Below are 21,414 nucleotides of genomic sequence, written 5' to 3' on the forward strand. Positions count from 1 at the left end.
TCTCACAGTACAACCCACACTAATCTCACACTATCAGCACTCCTATGCTTCAGCCTCCGAGTATAAGCATTACTACCTGTCTTCATTAAAACATTCTTAAAAGTCATTTTTAGTTACTTTGTGTTCCTTAATTTATACAACAATATTGCTTTTATAAATTTTTAATTTCTTCCAAATAACTATTTTATGTAAAAAATAGATCCTTTTAAATCATTTTCAGGGCTCATAAACATACCCTCAAACCTTACTTTTAACCAGCTTTAGTTTATGAGTAGCTTATGACTAGCTTTATAAGAGACCTACTAAATATACACTTTTTCTAAAAATTACATCCAAAATTAATTTATTTCATTTGGATTTTCCAAAGGTTCTAATATAAATGAAAACAGGAAATACAATGCAAAGGTGAAGTAGATCTTCTGGTGCTGCTATCTAAAGAGAGAAAGCTGAACAGCAAACAGGCTGCACTAAAGGCTATGGACCCTGCAGACAGCTGAGTTCTACTTCCTTATTCACAACTCAACACCTTCTGAGACAAGTTTGCCAGTTGTGCTCCTAAATTCATTCCTTTACACACAAAAGAAGGCTGCTGCAAGAGCTGAATGAAGGTGTGCCTTGAGAGCTTCTCATACTGTCTGATACATGGGCAAAAACTAGCTTATCATACTATCATTAGCATGGGAAGCACTTTTTTCTTTGTTCATTTTGGCATACATTCACTAAAAATTCTGTGACTGAGTAAATGAAATAAAGTCTTCTCTGTTGCTCAAGATCAGATTAAGGTTAAGGTAAGAACATGCTATGTAGCATAAAGAAATTTCACATTGCCTTAAAGACACTATGGAAAAGAAAGAAAGTTACTAGGAGAGAAAAACAAAATAAGAAATTTTAAAATGAGTGAGATTTGAGCTGGATTATAAAACATGGGATTTTGTTTGTTTGTTTGTTTGTTTTTGCTTTGTCTGCTTGCTTGTTTCTATTTCCTGTAGCAGGAAAAAGGAATGAGGAGTAGAATAAACCAAACATTTCAGACAAAAATAACACAGTAGATTGTAAATGTTAGCTAAATATGCAAAGCATGAATAAAATCTGCTTTATTCTGATTTTACCTACGGATACAACAGTAAGCTTATTCACGATGATGAAAACACACACTGAAGACAACCTAACAGGATACAGCTGGTTTACAAAACTCCAAGAAACTCTCAACAGGTCATGCTAGGAACAGTGCAGTCTTATTCACAAACATTATTTCTTTTCTAAGCAAGCAGTAACAAAATTGGGCGTCGGGGGGGGTTAGTATATTGAGGTGAGGATACAGTTTTATGGTAGAGTACTTGTTTAGCCTGTACAAATCTCTGGGTTCAACCCTAAACCTAACACTCAAAAAATAAAACAACTAAAACCTTCTTATTCCATCTGTGTGCTACTCTAACAAGGTAACACAGACTGGGTGATTTATAAACAAATAAGAAGAATTAATTTCTCATGGATCCAAAGGCTGGGACACCCAAGAAGAAAGTGCTGGAAACTGTGTGCTTCCATATCCTCTAAAGGCTATCTGTACCCTCTGGGAGGAACACTGTGCTTCACATAACAGAAGGTACAGAAGAAGAGGAGGAGAACTGTATTTGAAGGGTTTAAAAAAAAAGCATGGTGGCAAAAGACACTGCCTTTCAATATCAGACCCTGGACTAGTGTGCTCTCCACAAACAGAGAGCAGACCTTCCCACAACTCCATCAGCTCTCAGAGGCTGCTCTTCTTCATAGTATTATTATGCACTGAAGAGTAAGTCTTAACATGAATCTTGGAGGAGACAAATAATAGCATTCAAATCATAGAAGAGACTAAATGAACTTATTTTAATTCAAAATATAACTAATTCATATTTAGTTACCTGAAATATTTTTGTGATACTGTAATACTGTGAAAATTATAAATGAACTTACTAAGTTCTAATTCAGAATTCAATAGTAGATGTCATCTTCTGGACTGCACATCGCCTACAGCCTGGGTCTCAAGAACTTTCACCATTGTTTGTGGTTTCAAAAACTGAAGTACACAAAACTGTTCAAGATTAGCTTTAGTTATAAGCCTGTCTATAAAGCAGAGCCATGGGTATTTGCTGAGGCCAATTACTAATCACACCTTCCAGCAACTCTTCTGCCCCATATACTATCTGAGTGACCCAAGGAAAGGGTCAGTTTCACACTCCTGTGTCTTGGCATTAGTTAGAATTGGGCACAATAATACACATGATACAATTATATTCAAGAAGTCAGTAACTAATGAACAGATGTAGTCATAAATCAAAACTCATGCAGTTTTAAATCCTCAGATTGTAAAATTTACCTACAACTTAACAACTATTAAACAGCCAGTGTACAACAGGTAATAAATAGAGTCTGGGGTTGGGGAATGGGAAATCGGTTACTTAAAGCAAGCCTACACGAATAGCAAATCTGACCACACAGTAGCTATACCTAATTGGAGGGTATGTTTCAGGATACTTGAAACTATAAAACTAAGAAGCCCTGTTCAGACTTAACATACAAACTGTCTGGAATAAAAAATGATTCAGATTTTAAAATTAGCTTTTGAACTTTTATAGCATTTGCTACAAAATATATAATATTTTAGTGCTAGAACACAAGCATAAACATGAAGTCCATTTATGGAATCATATAGCCCTTATGGTTACAGAAGATAATCTGAAAAAATGTCCTGAATGGTATATCTTCTGATTATGATTACCAGATTATGTCTGGCACAAAATTTTTCATTACATCATCATGTTGTCACTTCAGATACATTTCACATTTTGAAACATTTTTGGATTTTTCCAGATTAGCTATGCTTAACCTATATAAACCTGTTATTTTCCTAAACTTACCCACCTACCTATGATAAAATTTAAATTATAAATTAGGCACAGCCACTTCTTGGTTAATAACAGATTAATGGATAATAAAACAATATATTAAACTGTATGATATGCTCTTTTCACATTCTCAAATGTTTTTGTATTTATGCTTCTCTCCTTATGAATGATATGAGATTGTACAATGTCTGTATGGGGTGATGAACCATGTGAATGACACTATATAATAATGCAACATTAGTATCCATGAGCACTATAATCACAACAAAACCACAAGAACTGACATGATAACCAAGATGGCTACTTGGTAAATGGGCAAGTAACTTGTGCAGTACTGACATGCTGGAAAAAAATTCACATCCTGTTGAGAGATGGCATTATGTCACTCAGAAAGGCATGAAACTGAAAACATTTGGATTGTAAATTTCTGTAACTTTCTATTTATTTTTTAAACTGTAGTTGGCTGTTGGTAACTGGAACCACAGAAAACAAAGCTGAGGACTACTGTAACATGCATAGAAAGCCATGGACCCAGAAAATGTAGCACTGAATTCAAGATGGTAATCTGGGCTTCGCTTCTTGCAAAAGGTAAAGATTAATTTTAAACTAACATTCAAAGTCACTGTAGCTTTCATTATTAATAGATGTTCAAGTAGCTAACATAGTATCTAGCAAGTAGAAAGATAATAAGCACTGATAAACTGATGGAATTATCAAGAGATGTAAAGGGTACTTTAATTAAAGGAAATGTTGGAAAATGATGCAAGGATGAAAGAATACAAACTCAGTAGGTAATTTCACACAGTTTAGTATTAAGCCCAAGGTCTGTGATAGAGTAAGATGAGATGCATGAGCACACTGTATTTACTGGGGGACTGAAACAAAAAAGGCTACTAACAAAGGATGTAAGGGAGGAATCTGAACAGGAAACAGGAACAGGGCAGGGGAACAGAAAGAAAAGAAAGTTTCAAGTAACAATGCAAACACCGGCTGATGTTTTTACAAGAGATATAAAAGGATCATAACAAAGGAGAAGAGGGCTAGATTAATTTTTAATTAGAACTGCCAAGGTAAAAAATACCAATAGCCAGCCCACTCCTTTATAGCATCAAAAATCCAAAGAATATTGTATTTACCTGTTAGGTAAAGTTGAAAAAAAAAAAGAGCTCCTTCTGACTTTATATCCAAATAATACAAAGATAAAAAAGGAACTTAATTTTACAAGCTAGTTTACAATTATACTTGACCATGGAGTCTTAGAAATAGCATACAATGTCTAGCATATAGACTATTTAAAATTAAAAAACAAACAAACAATCCTGAAAAGCTATATATAAAGTGAGTAGCCCTACATTAAAAGTAAATGTAAACAATCCATGACAGTGCTCAGTGACACAACTGAGTCATTCTGAAAAAAAAGGTAAGAGTCACAGATCCTCTAAAATGGAGCAAGTGGAGCTTAGTTTTGAAAAACTGCAGAATTTCTTTTTAAGCATAAAGATAGATAAAATATCATTAAGTAAGTATTAATGGATATACAAAAATGTAAGTTCAAGCTCTGGCAAGTGCAGGAAGCATTAAAAACTTACTTCTAGAGAGCAAGCAACACTTCAGCTATACACAATGCTTTTGTACCCATTACCTAAGAGAAGAAAAACTGGAAAATAAATAGGAAACACAACAGACACAAAAACCTACAACCATATTGGCTGTGTAGCTGTCAGCCTGGCAAAGCTGCTAAAAGTGGAATGAAGAGTGAATGATGTGGTCCAAACACACAATACTAAGAAGTGACACCAGCATCCATCACTGTCTATTGGTGAACCAAAAAATCAATCACAACAATTTCTCCACAGATTAAAAGTTCAGCTTTTCTATAATTGTCCTGAATAAACTAAGGTTAATGTCATCATCTCAAGTTTGATATCCAAAATGCCTATTACAGAAAAGAAGCCCTTCTCCACACAATCCCTAACACAACCATTTCTTGCTCAAGAGACCGCCAATGATTCTCCAATAGGAACAGGAGTTAATTTGCTCAGACAAAAAAATTTCCTAATGAATCACTGCCCTTCAATTTGTTCTTTTATTTAACATTCACAAAGGTTGTTACTGATGCTTGTTATATGTCAGTGCCAGGAGACTGGGATGTGTCTGTGCTTAAAAAGAACATAAGGAGGCAAGGCAGAGTAATAATCAACACTAGAGTTGGCCTTTCTCATGCCAAAATAAATCCTGACCAAGCAACCTCTTCCCAAACACTGAAAAGCCAATTAAACTGATCATTGTATCTGACAAGCTTTCTGTTAAGAATAACTAAAAAAAAAAAAAAATTAAAACAGACTCAAATTCACCAACAAAACTTTTAAGTACTCACACTATGTTTTGTAGATAGAATATATGTAAATGCAGTATCTTCTTAAATCTGAAGTTAATATATCAGATACAGTATCTGTGAGCTTTTTAGTGTTTGTGATCTATAAAGTCATTTTTGAAATTATACAAGTTTTTATTTTAAAATTTATTTCTTGGGGAGAAGCATGTATATGCATGCATATATATAATAAGTATATATAATAGAAAAATGTAAATAATCAAGTTAATAGAAACAATTGGAGTAGAGCCAATGCACGAAGATACTATGTAAATGATAGTCTGGGAACTGGACAGATCTATAACAAGTGAGCTTTACCTTACTAACCCTCTCATCTTACATTCCTCATCCTTCCTGTGCTAGGTGACAAGCTCTTTACCTCAGATTCCCAACATACACACTACATTTCTCCCGGGTCAGAATGCAAATGCTAGGAATCCATCAAACTTGATCTATTTTTTTAAATATTATGTTTATTAACCCATTTCAAACACAGGATTATAAAACAGAGAAGCAAAATTTACATTTAGGTAAAATAGCATTTTCTAAGATCCTGCTACAAGATTGCCCCTTAAAATAATTTTTGCCAAACTCTGTTTCTGCCAATAAATCTTCATTTCCAATAGGGTCTGACTGTATTCAAAGTAACTTCCATAGTTGAAATAGATGAGAACCAAGGTGCCAATGTTGTCAGTGTTACTGACAATGTCAATCACTGTCAAATTTGCACCTCAAAAACCTACTAGATCAAAAATTTCAATGTTGAACCCTTGGAAGACATAGACAGGAGGTTTTTGTTGTTGCTTTGTTGTGGCGGTGGTGTTTTGTTTTGTTTTACCTTCCTCAGAAGCTAGTATCTCTATAATTACACTTGGGTTTCATTTGCTCACATAGCTCTACATCAGCAATTTAATGGGCTATAGTACAACTGCTGAGTATCAATCTTAATCATATCATGAACTATCAACACCATTCTCACCTTTGTTAAAGAGGAGACAAAACATTACTCGTTCTATGAAGAAAACAGAACCCAAAAGTAATTAAAATTTCAAAGTACAGAACTGGAGAGATGACTCAGTATCAAAAGCACTAGCTGCTTTTCCAGAGTTACTTATAGGTTAAAATACAGTTTTTAAAATTTTAAGTCCCTAACTGAAGTCTTTAGCTCTACTGAGGTCATTACCAATACCAAGGATTTGTTTCAGGTCTACATATATTTCACCAATTTGTGTGTGTGTGTGTGTGTGTGTGTGTGTGTGTGTGAGAGAGAGAGAGAGAGAGAGAGAGAGAGGGAGGGAGGGTGGGGGAGAGAAAGAGAGAGAGAGAAAGATCTAGTAGGCAAGATGTTTCCCTATTGTACTCTTGCTTTAAAGGTTAGGAACAGCCACTCACAAAGTGTCATATAATTTACTAAGTATCACAATATCGCATGCTTACACCAGAAGACATGGCTACAATTCAAATAAACCAATACCTACTACCAAGCAATTTATCTGAAGTTGCAGCTGTCAAAGGTGAACCTCTTTGATTGATGAAAATAAGGTCAATGCCACTGTGCAAAAGCCAATACCTGTGGTAAGGAGTCACACATAAAGAAATAGGGAGTCATTGGGAAAGCTGAAGTATAAGTGTCTAAAACATTAGGATAGGGAAAAATGGAAGTCTCAGGAAATTAATGTGCAACACCCTGTGCCTGGCCCAGCTAACTTTACTTTTATTACTTCCTTTTTCTCCTTTTACTTCATAAGACAAGTAATGTTTTGTCTCCTCCTTAATTAGAAGAATTAAAGATGACCAAAGGTGAGAATGCTGTTAACAGCTTATGATGTGGTCATAAAGAAAATTTACCAGAACATAAATTGTGGGTTATATCACAATTTTCTTCTTCTTAAGAAAGGATCACACTATTTGCCTGGAATGACTAAGAACAGGCTATGCAAACTGAGCTGGCCTTGAACCCACAGAGCTCTCTCTGCCTCTGTCTCCTGAGTGCTGGATTAAAATTGTGTACTTCTAAACATTAGGAACTTATTTAGTACAAAGTGTGAAATCCCAGTGGTGATAACATCTTCTGACAGTCCTGACCATAGTGTTTAGCACACAGAGACCACTCAATATAATGTGAAGACAGGTAATATTTCAACTCTTATAAGAAAAGTATTAGGCTGTGTCATACCAAATTAATCTCACGAAAAATGAAATGTTTACACACACTATTTCCTTATGCAATCAAGGCTCCCTAGGACCTTGTGAAAGGATGGAACCTTAAGTGCTACACTCCTGGAGCACAGCAATGTGAGCTCTCCTAGCTGCCCACTACAGTGCCTGCATCCAAACAGCTGTGGAGATCAAGTTGTAGCTTGGTGACAGCTGAGGGCATTCCATGGAGACCATGTTCATTCCTCTAAGTTACTGGCCAAAGCAGCTACTTACCTGCAAGCAGAGCTTACTTGGGGACTATTCCTGAAATGCTACTTGAGTTCCTTTACATTGTGCTGTTATCCAGATCACTACAAAGTCAGATCACCAAAATATGTAAATATTGTCAGACCTCAGGCTAAAGCAGTGCTGAGTTACTTTTCTGCCCCACAGCTCACTACCCTCTAGAGAGGTCCTCAGCTGTAAGCAACTTTTGTTTCTGGACTGGAAACTTAAAGAACAAGTCATACCCTCAGTTTTGAAGAGAGAGGGCATAAGCACGGCTGCTTTCCTTTCAAATTCCATCATGAAAGCACAAGCTACAAACTAAGTGAATGGCCATTATTACCTTCAAGGTTCTAGTCTTCTCTGGCATGGAAACAGGCCCTATGGGGTAACTCTTCCCTTTGGCCCTCTCCTACTTACAAAGTGTTTTATTAATTTCAAGAAAAGTAAACAAAGTCACCAACTTATTCTGCTACTCCACACAGACAAACCACAAAGACAGGGGTGTCCTCGGATCACTTTCAGCGTAGTCTTCCACCAACAGTACTTGCCACCACATTCTCTCGATTAATCTAAAACATCCCTTTAAGGCTTGCAACAAATTTCTAGGCAGAGCCAAAGGTACTACTGTCTTCATGAAGTCTAATTCAAAACTAACTAGTATTCAGTTTCTCTATGCCTCTGTTTAGAGTGAAGAAACACATTCTACTTAGAAGCCACCTAGATGCCTATTCAGCTAGCCAGCTCTTGTGGTAGGCAAGCTCCACTGTAAAGACAAAAAAACTAGAGCAAGATCAGAACAGTCAGGAATAGGAGGGCTGAAAAGATGTCCTGTTTCCAGACATAACAGGCATGCTCTTCATTTGCTCAAATGTTACACTTGCTTGCGTTAAGGTTGAATATTCTGAAAATAAAGCTGGAAAGCAGTCAGTTGTCATTCTAAATAAACATATGTTGATGTTTCCCCATTTTTATAGTCTGTCTAGATCTACAACCTAAGCCGACAAAGTTTTGTCAAACTGAACATAGGCAGCAATCTTCATTAAAACTCATGTATTATTATTATTATTTTTTTTTTTTTTGCTGGGCACTACAGTTTTAATCTCCCCACTTGAAACAAACTTTCAACAAAATTTGTAAAAACCAAATTAAACCTCAGGAGATAAGAGGTTGGGGGACCAGAATGTACCAGAGACCAGGGAGGTGAGAGACTCTCAGGACTCAAAGGGAAGGACCTTAGATGAAATGTCTGACAGTAGGGAGAGGAAACTTATAGAGCCCACCTCCAGCAGGAAGACAGGACATCAAGTGAGGGATGGGGTTGCCATCCTACAGCCACAATTCTGACCCATAATTCTTCCTGTCTGAAAGAATTAAGGCATAGCAATGGAGAGGAGTCTGAGGAAGAGAAGGTCCAGTGATGGGCCCAAAGTGGGATCCAGCTCAAGGAGAGGTCCTAAGGCCTGACATTATTACTGAAGCCATGGAGCACTCACAAAAAGGGACCTAGCATGACTGCCCTCTGAAAGAACCAACAAGCAGCTGAAAGTATCAGATGCAGATATTTGCACCCAACTAATGGACAGAAGCAGCTGACCCCTGTTGTTAAATAAAGGAAGGCTGAAAGAAGCTGTGGAGAAGGATCCTGTAGGAGGACCAGCAGTCTCAATTAACTTGGACCCCAGAGATCTTTCAGACACTGGAACACCAACCAGGCAGCATACACCAGCTTATATGAGGCCCCCAACACATGCACAGCAGAGGACTGTGGGGTCTGTGTTCATTCAGGATGATGCACCCAACTCTCAAGAGCCTGGAGGCCTCAGGGAGGTCAGGTGGGGTTGGGGGTGGGGACATCCACACGGAGACAGGTGGATGGGGAGGAGGTATAGGATGTGGAACAGTCATAGGGTTGATGTGGGGGAAGGAGGGATAAAATATGGAGTGTAAAAAAGTAAATTAATTAATAAAAAGAGTAAAAAAAAACAAATTAAGGTATTATGAAAAAGATAACTTGAGTTTCTCCAGCAGGACAGCATTTGTTTAGATTTTACAATAAAATTTAAAATTTGACTCACAAGGTCAGAATCTGTTAACACAAACCAGGATGACTCCATGTCTGTCAGCTTCGTGCTACCTTACTCTGTCAGTGTGCTCAAGGCAAGAACACAGTCCTCTTCCCAACGAGCCAGGCATCAAATATCTGCAAATATCAGTCTGTAGAGTAAAACCTTCTTTATAATCAGTTCCACAAAACTATCACTGTTTGGACCTGAGTCGGGTTACTTTTGTTGATTACCTCTCTCATGCTGTGTGTAATACTACCAAGCTTTGGAACCACAGCTTTCAAGCACTCTATTAGACAATAATCAGATACACTATCCTTGCACTCACCATGAAGACTCCTGCTGAAAGCTGTAGCTTTACAATCTGCTGGAGAATTCAGGGGTGACTCTCACTCTCTCTGATGTCCAGAGTTGGTCTATTCCAATAGTAGACATGTTTTCACTACTTGCATCTTGAGTGAAAGTATTTCATCGATAATGATCCAGTTTGATGGCTATTCAATCCTGTTACTTTTAGAGTTCAATGGAGACACATTTGTATGTTCACTCAGTGGTAAACTGTCATATCTATACGCATCCCTGACTTGTGGTGATGTGAAAATGATCTTAGTCAGAATACTGAACAACATGAAATGAGCAATGAAACATTTTCATGGAAAACTGCAAGCCAAATGAACCTGGGGAGGATAATTTCTGTTTATGTTGGTAACACAGTGATACTTAGAATCTATCTCAACACAAATATGAACATTATATGAACAAGTAGCTATGATAAATGATTTGTATTAGTCTAAATGTCAACCATGCCACAGGTTTAAATTACTAAAAATAAGAACATTTTATAATATCCTGTGTCAAGACAAGAAAAACAAATGTTTTTATAAAGAAATTGGAGTCAAAGAATTATAGAATTAAAGATCACAGAATTTAATAGATTATTTTATTTACAATATCAATAATCATTACTGTACATTCACAAACTATTTTGTAGAATACTTTCAAACATCTGTACTTTTTATCAGAACCCAAATGTCCCTTTCATTCCTAAAATAGACTCTTATTGCCTTTATACCAGTTGACATCTTAGCCCTTCTAGCTTTCTCCACTGGCCCTATACTGCCACCATTACAAATGCCCTCAGAAAGGGGCCCAGTGGGCGAGCATGACCCTCTGCACAGTTCTGCATGCATCAGTGACTATACAGCAGACACATGTACCCTACAGGCAGATGACACACTGATGAAACAAAGCAACAAAGTCAAGATGTGAACACTTCACATTCAGCCCTTTTTTAAGCAAACAGTGGTTTGTTTGCCTTTAGATTTCATGATTTTTTTAAAAGCCCTACTCTAAGAACTCCATATTGCTACCTAAGAAATTAAAAAAAACACTTCTAAAATACTTCATTTTGTTATGTTTCTATTTACTATGATCTAACTAATAAGCTAGTCTTTGTTTTTCCTAAACAAAAAAATTGATGGTATAGCGGCTCATTTTTATTTATTACTGGTTCTTTGTATATATTTCAAGTTCAAATCAGGTAATTCTAATCAAATTCAGGGCAATTTTGACAAACCCGGCAGAACTCTTAAAAATTCAAGAAAAGCTATGGTTTAGCTTACTGATGTTTTTCCTCAATTTAATTTCTAAGATGCTCCCCCCCTTATTTTTTCTCTGGTTACCTCAGAGGGCTCTAAGCTAGGATTCTCTCTAAGGAGCTATTTGCCTAAAACACCTAACCCTGGGGACCCAAAACAGCTTCACCTAACCCTTCATGTTCTTCCTTCAGAGCTAGCTTCCTGCAGCTGGTAAAAACCTGAAAACTGCTTAAGAACTTCATAATTGCAACTTGCATCTTAAAGGAAGGGAGAGGAGTCTTTCCATCTAACTTCATCATCAAACTTGCTCCTCTCTCACTTAGTAATAGGTATGGTCAGATAGAATTTACTTTTGCATGACTTTGCTATGTGTCTATATGTGCAAGTGTGCTTGTTAGGGAGGTAGGATAGATGTATGCCAGTGATTAGGTCAAGCTCATGGCTTCAGTAATATGGGATGTACTTGACAAAATAAAAATCTAACTGAAGAAAAGAATTCAGTGAGAACCTTTGAACAGTAAAACCTATATAAGATAAACAAAAGCAATTCAAGACATGCTTTCAATTTTTTAATTTTTTCATTTTTTATGTGCATGGTGTTTTGCCTGTATATATGTTTGTGCACTGTATGCATGCTTGGTGCTTGCCAGAGGCCAGAGGAGGGCATAAGAAACCGTGGGGCTGGAGATTTGGATGGTTGTGAAGCACCATGTGGGTGTTGAGGATAAACCTTGGGTACTCTGCAAAGGCTCTTAACCACTGAATCATTTCTCAAACCCCACTTTCAGAGTTTTAAAATTCATTTTTATTTAGTAGTTAACTAAAATTCTCATAAAAACTGTGGTAGCTATCTGAACGACTACTAACCCTTTGCTTTGAAACACAGCATGGGAACGGCAGTAGCACTCACTTATCTCTAGTCCTCTGACTCCTTCATGTCTCATAGTTCCACCTTGCCGCCCCTCAGGGAAACAATTGTTAGGCCCTGTCCACTCCAAAAGCCTAAACATATTTAGTGTATAACCATTTATTTTCAATAAAACACTAGTAAGTCATTATTCAACAATGTGGGAATCATCATTAGGAATCTAAGCGATGAATCTGAGCTGTTACAATGGAGACGGTATGAACTGATGCTGCTGCCCTGTGACTTCTTCAATTCAAATGCCCCCAAAACACTCAACTGTGTGCTATGGTGCACCCCTAAAATTCAATGAACTTAAACTGCAAAGTTTATAGAAAATTCTCAAGCTTTTGTTCTCTAGTGACTACATAGCCACAGCAACTGCCATTTCTCCCACTACAGGTAGCCTCCGATTTTAAGTTCATCTTCACTGGGCTGGAGTTAGACACACGACTTGAGAAGACTTAAGGAAGACCTATCTCTCAGACCAACGCCATGATAGAACTGTAAAGTGTACTCAACAGATCAGACTGGCTATAAAGGTGCTAAACAATAACAGGAGAGAGAAAAAGCTATAGAGTAAAACCAGCACAAGTACACATGGTATCTAAAACAGTACAGGGGAATGGGCGGTGAGCTGAAGAGGTCTAAGAACTAGGCCATGTACATTCTCCAGGCTCTGGCCTCTTCAGTGGTAACTAGGCCCCATTCACTTGTACTTCTCTCAGTGCCATTGTATGTGTGTGTTTGTATGTGTGTGTGTGTGTGTGTGCGTGTGCGCGCATGCATGTCTATAAAAATCAAAGGGCGTGAGAATGCAGGTCAGTGAGTAAGACCACATACTTTTAGATATCTGGAAATGACTTAACACTGAAAAAGCATCAAAGACATCCTTCTGAAACTCCATGAAGTCAATCTTAAGCCACACTGGCTCCCTTAAGAAAATTACTGTCATTTTCATTATTTCAGAAAAAAAATGTCACATATATCAAACCATTAGGGTGAGAGTTCTGTTATACTTTAGTGTGACTCAATAATACTTTTGGGTTTATTACAAATTCCAGTGTGGGCAATATCAATTGTATAAAGAGTTCTTGAAACTTGATTGTTTGAAATACTTGATGCACAGAAAATATACCTGGGCTTGAACCTGCCCGCCTTCCATAAAAACAAACAAACAAACAAATAAATATTTAAAAACCCACAAACTATTTTATGTTAAACAAAACAGTGGCTCCTACCAGAGTGGTGCTTTCAACTCTGAAGTAGAGAAAGAAGGAGCTGAAGTAGAGACTTCAGTAAAGAAACGAAAGCTGTAAGGAGAGACTTACAGTAAAAAATGGCATACTGAACTATTAGACTATTGATTGGTACTGAGCCGAGCAAGATATATAAAATGAGTTGTAAAAACACACAAAACCATCTTATAAGCACTGTGCTATTTTACTTTACATTACATTTACTTTTCTCTGAACAGCTACTTTCTGGCACGTTTCTCCTAGAAAGCTAGTTTTCCAGAGCCTAATGGTGTCTTTTATTTGTTAAAAGTCATGAACAGATATAAATCTGGATGTAGTGGGCTAACCAAGGTTAAGAGGTTCTTGTTGTTCTGAGTTTTTACAAAAGAGCAAGCTGCACCTCTAAGAAGAACTGACAGAAATTCTGTCTGAGGTTATTTGACTTTGTTCATGGTCACTTATCAAGATCAAAATATAGGTAATTATGGTTAGGAACTGCTGGCCAAGTGAACACAGTAAGGAAAGAAAAAGTATCTATATAAATGAGAAGTAGAAGCAACTGGGAGACTGGCTATCTCGCTTTCAGTTTTGCCATTTACTATCTCCATGGCTTCAGGCACACATATAATTTTCCTCTAACTCCATTTCAGCATTTGCAAGATGGAAATTATAATTCTAATTTCAGCCATTTCCAGAAAATACAATGGAATCATAAAACCTTAGAACTACTGAATACCTCGAATATTCTAGAAAACCCTAACAGAAAAGTAAATGCTACCTTCAAACCCTAATTTATAGTTCTCCAGTGTCCCTCTATTCTACCACATGTTGATGTCACTCTTAAAAGAATACTAACATAGCAGTTCTAAAGATACAGAAGTAAATGCCTTAGAAAAAAATTCATGAGGAACCAAAGCCTCACTTTCTGCTCAGGACACACGTGCATGTCTCCTGTCAACATGGGAGAAAAGGATAGGGAAAGCAGTTGCCCATTCCACAACCATATGGGGAATGGAGGGAATGCAATGCCACAAAATAATCCACTTCCTAGTTCAATTAGTAAACTAGCACCACTATCATCCAAAATATCATCAATCATTAAAGAAAAATATGTATGTGCACCAAGTATCCAAGTATCCTGAGGGCAGAAGAGGATGTTAGATTCCCTGGAGCCACCACATAGACACTGGAAAGCAAGCCCAGGCCCTCTGCAGGTGTAGCAAGTGTTCTTTAACTGCTGAGCCTTCTCTCCAACCCCAGAAGGCAAACGATGAAAATTAATGAGGGGATCACAAATCAAAGAATGAGCCAAAGTTTTGGAGGCTGTGTTAACCAAAATGCATGATGACACCACTGCAAGTCACAGCTACGGTCCAGACTCTGCTCAGAGCTTTAACAGAACTCTCTGGTATTAACTATTTAGTTATGCATCCAAAAGGTGTGTTTGTTTCTTTTGAAAAACAAGAAAAGCCCTCTCGCATTGCAGACTGAAAAATCAACAGGATAATCCTGAAATTCATTTATAAAAAAAAAGTGACATAGTATAACATAATAGCTTTATTTCTTATATAAAAACACTTCAAAATATCTAAATCAATATAGAAATGCAGTTTTCTGTGAAAAATTATTGATTATCAAATTATTATCAAGACTTGTTAGATTTTTGCAATGTAATCACTTCAAAAACACTTCAAAATATCTAAATCAATATAGAAATGCAGTTTTCTGTGGAAATTATTGATTATCAAATTATTACCAAGACTTGTTAGATTTTTGCAATGTAATCGTTAAAGTTTTTAAAGCTCCACCATGAAAGATAGTGGCGCTTTTATCATCTATTCTTTCTTCAGACAAATGTATTTACAGATGGACATAATATTTAAAAGAATAACATTTCCTATATGAGTGACTTCTCTTCCTGCTTAATGCTATATTAGTATGCTGGCAGCAATGACAACTTCTGTCCTCTGCTTCCTTCTTCTCTCTGTTTCTCAGCATCCACCGTTCACAGCACTTCAAAGGTACCAGTTGCAGGAATTAGGTATCAATGGTTCCATGTTTGTCATAACACCAAGTACACACCAACAGAGAGCTCTAAGAGTGTTTCCAGTACTGAAACCCCCCTTACACTCCTACATCTAGAAAGAAAAGAGACTCTTGTAACTTCACCCAGTGCTAACATCCATATATTTGGGTTCTTAACAGTTCAACCACATTCACAGCTCAAACAGCATCTCACATCGTGCTGAATTGCCTACCGAACTATACAAAATGCTCATTTCCAAAAGCAAGTTCCTGCTATGCATATCACTTCGTGTAAGATGCCATACTGAGATACTTATGTAATCATTTTACTACAAATAAAGGCAAGGAATCCTTTTTAAATGCATCTACCTAATCAATATCTACAAGGTTATTTCTCCCCAACCCCTTTAAATGTAAAATACTTTAAAATTAGGCAGTTTAAATACAGTAGATAAAACATTCTGTACAGTCATACTGGACTCACTACACTAGGCAGTTCATATAAATGAGAATTTTTTTCCATTTGAACAGTGAAGAAATCAGCCTGTTCACAAATCTTATTTATAGACTTACATTAGATGTAAATTTACAGAGTAGGGATAATCTTTAAAGGTATTCCAATAATTCTCCAAAAACAGAAAAAAGAACAAACACATGTCCATAAAGGTTCCAAATGAGGAAATAGAACTTCAAACTGAATTATAGAAGTAGTTTTTAGTTAACAGCTGCTCAGAATTGACTGGTATATACACACCTAGGTCCAAATCTGTGCGTATGCTGGAATTGCAGTGAGTGTGGGCCATGCCTATGAGGAAGGCTACACATTCAAGAGTGGTCATGAATTCTTACATCTCAGAATGGCAGTCTCCTTTTCTATCAACTTCCACTTGCCTTGTTATATACAGTACAAAGGCTGCTTGACGAAAAAGTTTTTAAAAATATTAAAGTAAATAAAAGCTTTTTTTAAGTTGGGCAATGGTGGCACATGCTTTTAATCCCAGTACTTGGGAGGCAGAGGCAGGTGGATTTCTGAGTTCAAGGCCAGCCTGGTCTACAGAGTGAGTTCCAGGACAGCCAGGGCTACACAGAGAAACCCTGTCTCCAAAAACAAAACAAAACAAAACAAAACAAAAGTTTTTTTTTTTTTAAATGAAAACTCTACAGAAAATTAAAACAAAATGCAGAAATTTTCTTTGGTGAAATTACTGTTTTATTTTAAACATAATTAAAATCTGGGTTTTACATCTGAAGTGACCCATTAATCAGCATAACTTTTACTTACACTTATGTTGAAAGCCAGTGGTTTTCAGTACACATTTTACTGCGTATACAGGTCTTGTGTATTGCTCAATTGATTCTTGCTTTAGACTGTCAGCTGCCATAGGCAAATCCACACTAGATTATCAGACTTTCACTACTTGAAACTAGAGAAGAAGGAAAAACAAAAGCTGCACAGGCTAAGACCCCTTAGAAAGCATCGTAGAACACCAGGACTTTGGATGAGTAACCTGCTTAGATTAGCATAGTTGTCAAAGGCCTACTCTAATATCACAATGAACCAATGGTGAGGAGTAGTGAGATCAATGCCAATCACACAAACTGTGTGTATTTTCTGATGCCAATGGCAGTCAATACAATAAACTACATGAGGCATTTAGAATATTTTCAACTATAGTATAAATAAGACAAAAACTGTTACAAGGCAGATTCTTTTGAAACAGATTTTATAAGAAGGATAAATACTTCCTTTTAAAAAGAGTGATATCCAATCTGGAGGTTGGGGCATAACAACACAATGTGAGGCTTATTTAAGACTGAACAACTTCAAATTAAGAAAGACATATAAAGGGAGAATATTTTGCATGGGGTAGGGAGAGAGAATGATCACTGAGACTGGTGATAAAACATAAAGATCAGGTGTAGGTGAGGTCTACCTTCAAACTTCACTTCACTTGCAGACACTTTTACACATCCTCAATAAAAGTCCAAACACTTAAAGAGACCCTATAACAGTATATAAATGAAATATTAATCTTTTATCAAATGTATCCAAAGAAAAATGGTCCTAAGTAAGTAAAATTTGTCAATGTTTTATGGCATTTTTAATTGTTACACAAATATACCTGGTAAGACAAATAGTAAACCACCAGTGCCCTTTAAAGAACATGTCTCTGGCTCAGAGAACTTGCCATGTATGATATCACAAAGGCACTGCCTAAATTAAAAAAATCATGAATACTTTCTTTTATACACTCTTAGTAGTGCTCCAAAGGAAAGACCCTGATTTCCACATGCTGGTTCCTCAACCTAGATTGAGGAAAACTCGAATCCCTCTAGCACCTGGGAGCTTTCTTTCACATATTTATATAGGACATGGTAACAGAAGGGCTCTCTGAGCACAGACACTTGAGAAGACTACTTACACAGCGTCATCAACTTACCTATCAGATTTGAGTTCATGAAAGGTGTTGGGGACAAGCCTTCATGGGCTCCTAATCGACTGTCATTCAAGTGATCACTGTAATGAGGGCTGTCTGTAAAACCCTGAGGGGGGAAAAGACCAAAATATTAAAGAGAGTACATGAACACCTTCTTAATGCACCTGAGCTCCTTCTTCATCATTCACAGCACTGAAGGGCACTTGCCTCCAAGTCCAAGTTCCATCCCTGAGACCCACATTATAGAAAATGAAAACTGACTACTGCAAGTTGCTTTCTGACTTCCATGTGCTAACCTTAGTAAACACACACCACCCAACACCACCATCCCCTCACAAAAATGGCTCAATAAACAGATATGTTTTTTTTTAAAAAAAAAAATTTATTACTCTTAAAGGAAAGTTGAGTTTCTGAGGCAAACTAACCTTAATCCACTGTCTTCAAACTTCTCAGTGCCTCTGGAGAAAAGAAAGACTAAGAATATTCTAATAGACCATCACTGAAATCATCTCTAAGACCTCAAATCACCCAAAAGAAAAGACCTTTGGACATGTTCCTATTGCATACAAAAGTAAAGTTCTACATATCATTAAGAAGAAAAAAATTAGCTTAACAACCAACCCACCATCATACTTCTGAGTTATAATGCACTAGGAATGCTTCTCTCTTCCTAATCCTCCTTAGTTACTATTCTTACTCTTTTGGAATCTGGGCCATTATAAAAAAATGAAAAAAAGAAGACAGTTAATAAAATGGCTCATTAAATCCATAGGTTTGAAAAGAAAATCATAAATACCACAAAATAATAACACTAAGAATGTTTCACAGTAGTTATATTTCTTTCACAAAAATACAATTTCTTAAAAAGCAAGTGAGGGACTGAGGAAAGAGGTTCTCAGACTCCTACATATACCACAGCACTGCCTCCAAATATCATAGTGTTTCTAGTTAACTTTTGAAATTTCAGGTGATGCCAAACCTTTGATAACTTAAAATCATGGCAGAAGATGAGGAAAACTGAAAAGAAACCAAGTAAGCCAGAACCTGCCCTGTCTGATTGAGAGACCACACAGCATCTCCAGGGGCTATATCACTGAACGTGCATCATTCTCCAGAATACACACATTCAAGACGACATTAAAGGAAAAAAGGCAAGCCTCACTACATCTGTGGAAAAGAAATATTAATTCAACAAAAACACTCGATTCCAAGGGCTAAGTAACTGTTGAATCATGACAGCTGCTTTATAGATGTGCATCACAGCTTTCACTGTTCAGTTTTCATCTTCTGGGAATGCGAACTCAGAATTAAATGGGTTTTATATTTGTCTACTACAGAGCCAGTGATACATATGTGACAGATAATCAAGAAGTTTCCAAGCGACATTCACAACATGGTGATGCTAGAAGATGTACTCACAGTCCAATCTGTTATAACCAAAATGACAAAAAAACAGGATGGCCCAGACAAAATCATCCCTTAAAGTTTATTTTTATCCTAAAAACTAACATTGTACAAATACTAACTGACATATCACAATTCAATGTACCTCAGAATTCTTTCAGCCACCCCTTCTCACTGCCATTCCTAGGTACAGTGTGAAAACAAGACAATACAGCCTATATACTTGCTGAAATCATGAAGCTGTACTAACTCTAGAAAAAAATGCTGATTCTCAGCCATATTACTCATATAACAGAAAATAACAATGAAGAAATATGAAAATTAAAAAGTTCCAGTTTAAATTTTAAAGCAATTAAATTGGTTTGTTGTTGTTATTTGTTTTGGTTTTGTTTTGAGACAGGGTTTCTCTGTTTAGCCCTGGATATCCTGGAATTTGTTCTATAGACCAGGTTCAAACTCAGAGATTAATCTGCCTCTGCCGGAACAATTAAAATATTTTAAATATCTGTTTTAACGTATACATTTACCTTAGTCAGGGTTTCTATTCCTGCACAAACATCATGACCAAGAAGCAAGTTGGGGAGGAAAGGGTTTATTCAGCTTACTTCCACATTGCTGTTTATCACCAAAGGAAGTCAGGACTGGAACTCAAGGGAAGCAGGAGCTGACCAGGAAGCAGGAGCTGATGCAGAGGCCATGGAGGGATGTTCCTTACTGGTGTGCTTCCCTTGATTTGCTCAGCTTGCTTTCTTATAGAATTCAAGATGACCATCCCAGGGATGGTACCACCCACAAGGGGCCCTTCCCCCTTGATCATTAATTGAGAAAATGTCTTACAGTTGGATCTCATGGAGGCATTTCCTCAACTGAAACTCCTTTCTCTGTGATGACTCCAGCTTGTGTCAAGTTGACACAAAACCAGCCAGTACAACATTTTAAAGTAAACATTGAGTAGCATTGGTTCGGCAAATAAAATTTATTTATAAGGTGCCTTTCTGACTTTATGCTCACTGTATGTTGCAAGAAATTAGAAATGTTGGCCTTTGCTAAAATAAGAAAACCGAACTGAAATGATCAATGAGAGCTGCTTCTGAATTAACACATAATCAACTAAAGTTTTTAAAACTCAAGATCCTTCTATTGATATATCTATACTATCAATCAATCAATCACCCACAAAGTCTTGCTTATCCTAAGCTCAAGTGGTTTTCCTTTCTCAGTCAGAATACCTAGGACTTTTACAGGTATGTGCTCATCACCTTTTAGCAAAATTTTTTAAATCTTAATTTCAGGGGGTTGGGAGGAGTTGGCTCAGTAGGTAAGAACATTTATAGTTTAAAACTGAGAACCTAAGTTCAAATTCTTAGCACTCATATAAAGACAAAGCCAAGCACAGCTGTGCACACCCATAACCTTAGTACTATGGGTGAAAGAACACAGGGAAATGGCTTGGACTTACTGGCCATGAGCCTAGCTCCAGGTTGAGTAGGAGACCCTTTCACAAGAGAATAGGGCAGAGAGTGATAGAACTAAACACCCAGATGACCATCTCTCTATAAATTCTTATGCATATTATTCTCTCTTCCTCCCTCCCACTTCCTTCTTACGATTTTGAAAAGTATTTTATGGGGCTGGCAAGATAGTTTAGCAGGTATCAAAACACATAAAAGTAATTACATCTAGTGCATGAGTTAAATACAACCTAATCCAAACCAGAAGGAAACAATAACTTGTATGCACATCTGCTTAGTTCTATCAAACTGTCAAAAAGCTTAAGGGCACTACATTAAGAGAATAATGTATTTATGATTAAAATGCAAATAAATGGTATATACCTTAAAAAGTTATTTTTGAATTCAGGCATTTAGTTCCCTTCCACACACATATCAATAAGGCAGTTCTCAACATTAACAAGAGCTGAACTGCATCATTTCTTTTTCTGTCTGTTCTAAATTTTTCAATGCACTGACAATCTCTATCCAGATGCCAACAGAAATGCTTACCAACACTTGTCAATCTTGTCTTTCGTTCTCTTGACCTTTCCTCTAATTTTCTTCTTAC

General features: G+C 36.8%; 1 protein-coding gene across 11 annotated transcripts in view; it reads right to left on the reverse strand.

Annotated features, from left to right (window-relative positions):
- Tcf12 (transcription factor 12) overlaps positions 1-21,414 on the reverse strand; it is a 296,372-nt gene that overhangs the window by 148,240 nt on the left and 126,718 nt on the right. For all 11 annotated transcript variants that reach the window (XM_031345466.1, XM_031345461.1, XM_031345467.1 and 8 more), the window contains one exon: positions 17,953-18,055. In XM_031345466.1, the coding sequence (XP_031201326.1) occupies positions 17,953-18,055 (103 nt within the window). The remainder of the gene's footprint in view (positions 1-17,952; positions 18,056-21,414) is intronic.

This window comes from Mastomys coucha, unplaced genomic scaffold, assembly GCF_008632895.1.
Source record: "Mastomys coucha isolate ucsf_1 unplaced genomic scaffold, UCSF_Mcou_1 pScaffold23, whole genome shotgun sequence".
Taxonomy (NCBI): domain Eukaryota; kingdom Metazoa; phylum Chordata; class Mammalia; order Rodentia; family Muridae; genus Mastomys; species Mastomys coucha.